Raw genomic sequence first — 10,667 nt, 5'->3', positions numbered from 1 at the left:
TTTCGGCATCGGTCCAATATTAACAACCTTTACTTATTTCCTCTTTTTTCTTCAGGGAGATATATATATATACTGCATATATATATATATGATATTGTTATATATTGTTTATCGGCCACAACAGCAATACTAATATCAGACATCGATATCGGCTCAAATTTTCATATTGATACATCCTCAGAGAAAAGTTACTCAAAAGATTGTTGCTAGGAAACCAAAGAGTGAGTGGGGTTAGTTGATGCCAGCAAAATAGCTAAGCTGGACGTGAAATGTTGAGCAGCTTACTGTAAGTCTTTGCTCTGCCTACATCGCCCAGAATGCTGTGCCATTCTGGATCAGTTCAGTGAAATTATGTATGATGTATTATCTATTCATTATGATCACATGTATGTCGTAATATATATTGTTATATGTAATGGAAACGCAGCTAGTATCATGAAACATGGGAAGACAGATAAAGCTAAATACAGGGCGGTTCTGAAGGAAAACTAGCTACAGGCTAGAAAGCGAAGACAACAAGCCCAAATGTTCAGCCAAAACTACAACTGGATGGTTTAGGAATGAAAATGCACAAGTTATACAGTACCTAAAAGAGAATCCGAGACAAAACCTAAAAAACGATGTGCAGAATCTGGCTGAGCTCAGCAGAAATAGATGCCGACTAAGGGGAGGGTGAATACTAAACCCTGCTTCTTTTACCCCCCACATCACATTTACGCCATACTTTGTTTTAGTGTATTCCAAACAACTCAAGTTTGTGGTCTTAAAGGGAGAAAATGTGGAAAAACCAAACGCCTCTAATGTTCCACAGATGTGAAACATCAGCCCGTAAAAATCACAGAATCAGAAACAGTGGTTGGTTCGTTTAGCTGGTTGCTTCTGGACCTTCGAGACCTTCCTGGGCTGAGAGGCTCAGAGCGAATGAAGCAGCTGAAGAAGGAAGCCGTGAAGGTTTGGGAGAAACTGAAGCAAGAAGTACGAATTTTGGCAAATTCAAAAGTCAGTTTCGCATTTAAATACGTTCCTACTCTGCGTTTGTACCCATGTGTGTAAGACCGAAGAGGGGAAAAAAAAGGCCTCGAGAAGCGAATCGACTTCACGCAACGTGTTTTTCAATGCAGTCAAGTGCATTGCATTCACCTCGCTGTACTGACGCAGTCTTCAGAGTCTAAGTGCAAAAAAACACATCTCTAAGTTAAAACATCGGAACCCCCGTCCGATCACGTCCGGCGGGGCCAAAAGCTTGACCAAACACCCCCTGGTGTTGCTGATGGCAACCAACATGGGAACGGAGAGTCCACTTTGATAATGGGCAAACTCCTTTCACTTCCAGCAAGTGTGCTTGATGAGAGCCCGCACAGCAGATGGGTGAGAGACGCGCTGTTAGGACAACTGGTATTTGCGACAAACAGGCCCCCCCCCTCCCCAGCATGTGTGTATCAAGTGAAAGAAAACAAATTCTGTTTTCTGGCACATGTGTGGCGCCAGTTGGATGTAATATGGCAATCTAAATGGCAAGAAGGCATGCAAGCTGCCTCTTTTTCTTTTTGAAAAAATATGTTTTCTTGTAGTATTTTATGGCTGAGTGTTATTTAGTTACATTATATTTGAGGGTTTCCCCCAGTCTATTAAAAGCCTGATGGGCCACCAGGCTTTTCTTGCCTCCCACCACCAGGGTAAGAGCTCCTTGTTTATTTTAAAAGGAAGTATTTTTTATAATCACACCAATAACATTGATAGCAAAGATGGGTTTATAGTTAAAGAGACAGTATTATGTTTACAGGCTCACAGTGCCATATTATAGCACAATCAAGTAACTATGTTAACTACTTGTTAAAAGAAAGAAATTATGTATACATATATATCAAATACGACTTAAAATAAAATTTACTTTGTAATTTAGCACTTTGAAATTGGACCTCTGTCGCTTTAAAAACTCCTTCAGGAAATCATCACAACATTGTTCCTCTATTAACCCTTTAACGACATTTTTACCAGGGTTGCACTGAGAAGTAGCTCGCATAATGAGCTCAGCAGATGTGCAGTTACACCAGGTGTTTGCTAATTGCTGACTGGCTAGTCTGAAGGAGCCGAGTGAGAGAGGCAGAAGCTCGGAAACTGCAGCTCAAAGGAGTTGCGTCTCGAAGACAGTGCCAGGTTCACCCAGCCGTGTTACGCAACTGAATGGTTGCCATGGAGATTAAAGGATTTCTCAAACATGCATGAAAGAATCAAGGTAACAACCAGGTATGTTTTTGATGAGAGAATATTATAACATGATGTAAAGCTCAAAAAAGTAGATTTTACATAAAACTGCCCCTTTAAAGCATTGAACTGGGTGCAAGGCCGAGATGGCGGATCAATCATCCTCGCACACTCTGGTTGTGCACCTCTGTATTTTTGTAATCGGCTAATTTTCCCTCAAAATTGTCTATTCTGAAGGTGTTCTCGCAGAGCAGCTTCGCCTGTAAACGATCCCTCTATGAAGGCTGTCTTTTCAGTGAGTATCGCACCAAAGTAAACGTCAAGTGCAAAAGACTCACCGCTTGCTTGACTCGCTCAACACAACTCTCTAAAAGCGCAACTATAAAGGCTAAGTCGTGCTTTAAGAGGTTTGTGCTGAGCGAGCAGAGAGACTGATGTGAGAGCATATTTGTTTCCAGTCAACTTTTAACATTCTTTAACAAAAAAACATGGTGGGCCGCTGGTGGACTGCCCTAGAGCACTGACCACCGGGTTTCAGCAAGTTCTCTGGGGGAAACCCTGTATTTCATTGAGTATCTAACAAATAGATTATCTATAGCGTATCTAACCGCTCTGTAGAGCGGGTAGAACAGGGCTTAAGTGGCAACATTGGCATGGTATACTTTATATATATATACATATATATACATATATATGTATATATATATAGTTTTCTATCCCAAATGGCGTTACAGTTTGTATTATTGGATTTCTTATGGCTTCGGGGCGGAGGAGTCCTCGGACGTTGCGGCGGGAGGAGGTGTGGAGCCGTTTTCCACGCTAGCAGAAGGCGAGGCGGGCCCTGACGCTGGAGAGGGAAACTCTTTTATGGTGACCGTAACGAGGTTGGTGGTTACATCAGTGACCACCACGTCCTTGCAGCTTGGTGCCATTTCCGGGTGCCAGTCGGGGTCTCCCTCGGCGGGGACCCTTTTGGATTCAGGGTGGGGCGAGGATTGTTCCGGAGCCACGGAGGAAACCGTGAAGGGAGCTTTGTGCTGGCAGGGACTTCTGGCTTCCTCAGAGGCTTCGGAGCAGTCCATGGCATCTTCGTCCTGATCTTCCAAAGATGGAGACGGAGAGGGGGGGACTAGGATTTTGTTTGCTTCTGAACATGAGGCATTTTGGGTTTCTGGAGATTTACTGGATTTTGACTCCTTGGAGGCTTCCGTGGCAGGCTGAGGGTGTTTAGCTGTGACGTTGGTGGAGGTGGAGGAAGAAGAAGACGAAGGAGGCAGTGCCCGGCGCTGTGAAGAGCTGCTGTTGCTGTGCCTGGCTCCTGTAGTCGAGCTGGATCCCGTTTGGGAGTGAAAGGACATGGGCCCGCCACACTGCAGCCCGAAAGGCTTCCCGTACATGGGGAAGCCCAGCATCTTTAAAGGAGGCTGGAAAGGTCTGTAGGGGGCCTCGCCCTTCCTGCCGATGATGCGATTACGAGACGGGATGTTTTGGCGACCCGTCTGCACGTTCCTGGAGCCCGCCGCGCCGCCGCCACCCCTGCCCGGCTTGTCGATCACCTTCAGGTTGAGGATTATCCGCCCCCTCTTGACTTCTCGGGGTTTGACCCGGCGGTTCAGGATGCGGACGGTCTCGGAGAAAGGGGAGACGTGCATGCGGGACTGGAAGCCACTCGAACTGGAAAAGGCGGACCGCGTGGGATCTGTGCGAGGCAGGGGGCGCCTGGACATCCGGTGGCAACGGTGAATGTCTTTCTTCAACTTGTGGGTGGCCGCGAGAGAATTGAGTTTGGGGGAAGGTGCTGGCGCTGACGACGAGGAGGAGAAGGGTAAAGCATTAGGAACAGCAGAGGAGGAGGAAGATGCTCGACTGGAAGCGGTTGAGGAGGACCGAGGCGTGTTCTGCCGGCTGCTGGAGGTGCGACTGGTGGGCTCTGCTTTCTGACCGCGACCCTGAGGAAGAGGATGAAGTTAGAAATCTTATAAAATTAAAAGAACAAGAGCTATTTATCTTTTTAGCTGTATTAAGATGGGCTGCAATATTTTAGTTAGTACATGTGGCGATATTAAGCTATGTAGAAATATTCTATATTAGCAAATATCATGTAGGCAATTCATTAGAATCAAAAGATTTCAGTAAACAGTGGACGACCAGGGATTCACTGACACAACTGTCTACAAATAGCTGAAATCCGAAAATACTTGACTCCCCCCAAAAAATGCGTATAACTGCATATTTTAATAGTTCAAACACCAAATATACCTTCATATGTATTAACAAGCACAGTGGAAACTGTTTTAGGTTTTCCGTTCATGGAGCTACAGCCAATCAATGGCAAGGACAATGAATGGAGCTCCTGGATTGGCTGCTTTGCAAACACCAGCCAATGGCGTGACAAGCAGCACTGTGTCTAAATATTTCAGTTTTCTCAGCTGCATTTTATTTGTGGTTGCGAATGTGAGGAAACAGAACTGCTGTGTAAACAATTTTTATCCGATTCAAAATAAAAGCATGAAAATAAACATCTAAATACGTGTAGAATTTTTAACAGCTGATAAGCAAAACGTTAACACAGACTTTAAAATGTATTCATCTGAAAGTTTACAAAAAAGCCAAGTAAATTAGTGCTTTAAAACTCATCTGGAGAAAATCAATTCAGGGTAAGCTAAATGTGCTAACATTTTTAAAGCTAGCAAAAATGCGAAAGGGCTAAATAAAAATTTGGCCCCTCTACTGTATTAGCAGAAGTGTGCCCAGCACTGATTGTATCTCATTAAGCACAGTTCTGTAACACATCTATTGGTCAAAACTATTGTTTTAAGACTTCAGAAAATCCACCTTAGATCAAAACACTTTAGAAAAACATCATGATATCAATGATAATAATCACTGACTACAAAAAATACCAAATATTTATGGATTTTTTTGAGAAAAAATATTTTAATTAGCTTTGACTGAGTTGAAAGTGGTGTGGAGAAAAGATGGAGTTAAGTGGGTCAAAGTTCCCGTCTGAGGAAGGAAGGCCTTGCTACCTAAACACAAAACATGACACGGGACGTGTGCAATATCTGGCTTTTGCGCCTTTCTGACAGCGCTGTGAATTCTCAGGCTGATTTCTAAAAAAAAAAAAAAAATGGCTGAGTGAAAAAGAAAGTAGGTCAGCTCAAATGTCTTTCTGCCAGCTCCACCTTGTTTTCATCTCATTTAGTAATGACAGAACACGCGCTGATGTGGGAATCGAAAATAGACATCAAAAGAACTCGATGGCCTGCTTGTAGACGCCACGCTCCAGTTTCCTGCAACGGGCTGAAAAAACGTGGATATTTTATTGTATTTTACAGTTGAGAGGGAGCTTTCTAATCGCCTAGAACTACAAAATGGACATTTCTATTCATAAACAGGAGCTGCGTAAAAAAACAAAAAAGTAGAAGTCATACCTTTGCCACAACGTTTTTGGGTTTTGGCCCACGTTTTTTGGGCCCGTGCATTTCCCTCTCCCGTTCCCTACAAAAAGAAAAAAAAAGGGAAAACTTAATTAGAACTGAATGAGGAGCAGGCAGATAGAGCACCAGAAGTCACATTTTAATTGGGCCTTGTTCTCATCCTCCCTCTCTGTTCTCGTGTCCAATTTTGTTTCCATTTGATGTGTCAGTTTTAGCTCTGACTGCTTGGGTTTCCTGTAAACATCTCTGAGAGCAGCATGGGTCTTTCAAGTGGCTTGGAAGGACACACAAATAGAAAGCTTCCTCAGATAAACTTTTCAGAAGCAGTGACGAAGAACAGAAAAGGCGAAACAGAAAAGGGCAAACACCAGTTTGAAGTACATGAATGAAAATGAAAATCTACATTAACGTCTTTATGGGAAGACGCAGCGGTTTCGTGAGTGACTAAGTAACGGTAACGGATTATCTGGCATGTTTCTCACCACCCACATGATGTCTACAAGAACAGTCTGGGGATGCGTCACCCTGCTCTGTTTCACCAGGTGTTCCAAGCGAGAAGGCAAAGACGGGTCTTCTCAGCAAGAATGTACAATCTGACACTTCTGTGTTTACTTGGAAAACCTTCTGATAATCAAGGACTGGGAATATCCCGGAAAGCTCCTTTCATCTTTGGGAACAGAGGATTAAGCCATGATTTTTCCCCTAGATAAATTGAGATCATTAGTCAGAGAAGCAGGTGACTCTTTTTCTTCCGACAGGAAAGCCGGTTGATGTTGATGGGATGATGGAAGGAGCTAAAAATATGGCAACCCTGGGAGGAAAATCTACTTAGCAGCTTCAAAACACTTCAGAATGAGGCGGTTAAAGACCTTCTGACAGGAAGATGACCCTAAACATAGAACTAGAGCTACAAAAGACTGCTTGATGCCTCATTTTTACTGAGTGGTACAACACGAGTCATGTGATTGGGTACGCCGCTTTATCTCTCCATTGCATAAGTGGCTCTAACAACCGACCTGTCCCACACAATTCCCGGGGCCCCTTCATTTGTAAGTCAGTAGCAAAGGTAGGGTTAAGGTGGAGCTACTGCCATCACACAACAACTCAAAGCGGATGTCCACCACATATACTGCAAAGGTAAATGGTAGAAATCGTGGTGTGTAGAGGTTACTGATTACAATACTTTGTTTTGGTATGTAACATAAAATCCCAATGAAACATAATGCTTGTGGCGATAGCAAGGCAAAACGTGGAAAAGGTCTATTTTTGTGGGGAACCTTATCCATCTTTCACGTCCTTGAGATGACAAGAGTGCAATTTTCTCTGCTTCCATCCGTTGGCGCGGCAACGTCACAGCTCCAATCATAACAACACGATAAACAGGAGAACGCTGTACGCTCTGATAAACATGACTAACTCTGCAGACTCTCATCACAGCACAGCGCTCAAACTGCAGCGGCTTCAGTAAGCTGGAGACAACCTCCGCTCTGCAGAAACAAAGGTCAGCACCGAGGTCGTTTCTACCCACGGCTGTAACCTTTGACACAGAGGTCTGTGAAAAGCGGGATGTACTCGTCTTTTTTTGTTTTAATGCGCTTATTGACCTTTACGCAGATTTGCCCTCCGTAATGCTAATTCAGACATGCTATTCTGTGAAAATCAAAAGTGCTGTTACTTTGTTGTTGTTCCTTTCACTTTGCTTCTCTTTGGGAAACTTTTGTGCAAAACAAACACGAGAAACATGGACACTGGATACAAGACTTAAAAACATACAAGTTTATGGAACGCATGGATTTTATTCGATATAAAATAGACGATTGGACAATATACAAAAAAAAAAATCAACAGCCTTTGTTAATATGTAATATCATAGCTTTTGTTTTATCTTTACTCTGTGCTGAATTCTCCTTGTTCATCTGATAAAAGAATTTCTGACCATGTTGTTTACATAAGTTGCTTGAAATCACATTTATGCTACAGCGAATAATGCATTCACTACTAAGAGTAGAGCATCCCTTTGTTTTATTTTTTTAGACGTTTTCATTACATCTACATCCCTTATACATAAAATGACACCAGCTTCCACTTTAATCCAAAATTATGTTTCCCCTAATTTTGGAGCTAATTTTTATAAATCTTATCTTATAAATGAACAGAAGAAGCCATATATGAAAAGGTGAAAAGACTCTTTTAAAAAAGCTGAAATTAAGGAACTGAATTGACTCACTTTTGTTCAAAACCCAGAAGGAGCCTGTCGTCCAGGATGTTCTCCTCTGGCTCCCAGGTGCTGTGCCTACGCAGCAAAGAAATAAAAAAAAAAAACAAAACATGAGGTCATGCAGTCGACCAGAAATTAATTTAGCTCATTAGCAGCAGCACAGCAAAACGTGATCTGAAGCACTTGGAATAAAACACTCACTTCATTGCCCATCCCTTCCACTTCACCAGATATTCAAGTCTTCCCTGTAAGAGAAAATAACACGGATTATTAAAAAAAAGAAAGAAAAGAAAGCAGTGACAAAATGTTTTAAAACTTTAAACTTGACTTGGGAATAATCTGCAAAAATATGTGTCCACATGTTACTGACTGCAAATTTTCCATTACTAGTCATTGTGAGTTTTAAAAGAACAAAGCACTTCAATCCTTCTTTATTAGAGGATCTTTGCACTTTTATTGAATGGAATCTCTTTATTTAGAGAAAAAGAACATTCAGTCCTGATTCTTTGTAAAAAAAAAATCAGTGTTGTTTGTTGCATTGTCATAACAAAATCCAGCTAAAACAAGTCTACTCTATTTTTTAAATCATCTTTATATTAAAAAATACTGCTCAGTCCCACATAACTTTAGCCAAAGTTAATAGCCCCCATATAGGGTCTGAAGCCCTACATGTGTCTCTAGATCTGCCGGTTGCAGCAGACCCCCTGCTCTCGAAGAAAGCTACGCATTAAAGTCAAACTCCTGTTTTTTGAGTTTCTAAATTCTTGTCTGTTTTTAGATTTTCGTGCCTTGTGCACACTGAAGGCGTACAATGAATGTACACAAAGTAAAAAGGCATTTCTCGTCTGAAACGTACAACCGCAGCCCAACTACACCAGTCTGACGTCGGTCCAACATAATCTTTATAGCATCTTCCAGAACATACTGGCCACACGAAAACTTCTGGAAGTCCTTCCTTCATCGACCATGCATGACAAAAAAAATCCCTTCTAATGAAGTTTCGGGATTAAAAGACCAACATTTCAGTACGAGCTGCTTTTAAGGTTCCGTTTGAGGCAAACCTCTAACGTGATTCTTGAAGCATTAAAGGTTTTAAAACTGCACACTTTGACTCTATAGCTTTAGCCGCAATTAGCTGGCATGAAAAAAAATAATGCCCTCCTCTCTGCTTAGCACAGCCCACATCGGCGGTGCTCGGATGTGTTGTTCTTTTGCAGCTAGCCGCGTCTTTGTGTCGCTTTTTCTTTTATTACTCTGCCCCCAGTCTCGGTGTAAAAGCAGCGGCTGGGACGAGCGTTAGCTTTAAGCTAGCCACGGCTACCAAACTATCGGTATCCGTCAGCCACCAGGCCGCCATAGCGCTGCATATGAGACGGCAGACCCGGTCACAGCCTATAGACGGGACCGCGCGCCGTCACCAACATCTGCAGCGACGCGACGCTCACCTTACGGACGCGGCGTTTCAGTATGGCTTCCGCCGCGAAAATGCGATCTCCCGCCGCAGAGAGCTCCATGCTTGCTCGGCCCAACTAAGCTGCCTGGCGTCGGTTTGTTTCTGTAAAGTCGGTGAGCTCCGCGGTGTCTGCTGTAGTATAAGACCAACTGCGAGGGGAACACACACACACACGCGCGCGCTTTGTCAGTGTGTGTGTGTGTGTGGAGCAGAAACAGCAGCGGTGCCGCGGCCAACCCAAGTCACATGTCCGGGGTCATCCCTGGTTGCCACGGCAACTGACCCGCGCGGACCTGGAGGATGCGAAGAACCGCGAGCGGCTCGGAGCGCTAAAACGCGCTGCTGCAACGTCACACTTTACGTTCAGGGATCGATACTGTCTCCACTGAAGGAACAGCGTTACCTTCAGAGCGGCTTCACGGCGTGTTATAAAGTCTTTCCAGATGGTTTTCGTTAGAAAAACAGCCAACAAATAAACCTTAAACAGCCTTGGCTGGGCGTCAGTTATATATATATTAGTCTTTCATGTAAGAATAAACACGTTTCTGACATTCACACACCGCGTTTCAACATCAGTGTACTACTGTGTTTGTGGGGAAACTTGCCTTGCAGTCTGGTGAAGGATATAAACTACACAACCACTCTACAGCAGTTAAAACAGAAAGGAAAAGAAAAAGAAGGAAAACAGTGTAAATATCTTTAAATTTATCGGACTAAAGTGACAAAGCAATTGTACCTAATCACATCTTAAATTCAACTGACTGACCAGAACCAGATTTTTTTTTTTACTGATATGGTCATATCAGCTTTTCTAATGTTAATACAGCAACGCTTGGCTTTCCTTTTCTTCTGTGCAGAGTTGATAGGAAGATGGACGACGGATTAACTGAGGGCAAATTTGAAATAAACTGTAAAAAAAAAAAAAAAAAAAAAGTCCAAAAATTTGACATTGAGGTGTGAGTACTTCTTCAAGCTACTATGAAGTCAGACCATGAATTTTCATTCTTTAATATCCAGGTACCCTGCAAAACAGAAAGTCTTACTAAATAAATTTGGTCTACTTTCTAGACAGAATATCTTTGTACACTTAGAGATAAAAATAAACTGACAAGTAACTTTTCAGCAAGATAGAAACTTGTTTTAAGTCAATAATTTCTTAATATTGATGAAGACGTACTAGGTAAAAGTTTTATAATTTGCAAGTAGAATAAGACATTTTGACTAATAATGTGGATAAAATGGCTCGATCCACTGGGCGGTTTGTCCATAAAAAATATACACATATAATATACAGTACATGCATTAATATGGGTGAATACAACACTATCTTTCTAATAAACATTTGATTAAA

At 42.5% G+C, this 10,667-nt stretch overlaps 1 protein-coding gene across 2 annotated transcripts; it reads right to left on the bottom strand.

Moving 5' to 3' along the window:
- Window positions 1-2,892: 2,892 nt before the first annotated feature.
- cbx6a (chromobox homolog 6a) lies at window positions 2,893-9,799 on the bottom strand. Of its 2 annotated transcripts, none has more exons than XM_028019319.1 (5): window positions 9,309-9,799; window positions 8,065-8,108; window positions 7,873-7,938; window positions 5,640-5,706; window positions 2,893-4,154 (listed from the first exon to the last, which is right to left on the bottom strand). In XM_028019319.1, the coding sequence occupies exons 1-5, from the start codon at window positions 9,375-9,377 to the stop codon at window positions 2,958-2,960; spliced, it is 1,443 nt and encodes a 480-aa protein (XP_027875120.1). In that variant the 5' UTR covers window positions 9,378-9,799; the 3' UTR covers window positions 2,893-2,957. The 2 variants fall into 2 exon arrangements, with proteins under 2 accessions (XP_027875120.1, XP_027875119.1); XM_028019318.1 differs by lacking the exon at window positions 9,309-9,799 and adding an exon at window positions 8,720-9,283.
- Between the last annotated feature and the right edge of the window lie 868 nt (window positions 9,800-10,667).

This window comes from Xiphophorus couchianus, chromosome 5 (genome assembly GCF_001444195.1).
Source record: "Xiphophorus couchianus chromosome 5, X_couchianus-1.0, whole genome shotgun sequence".
Lineage (NCBI taxonomy): Eukaryota > Metazoa > Chordata > Actinopteri > Cyprinodontiformes > Poeciliidae > Xiphophorus > Xiphophorus couchianus.
Note: the sequence above shows the minus strand (reverse complement) of the source record. Positions and strands in the feature narration are given on the sequence as shown.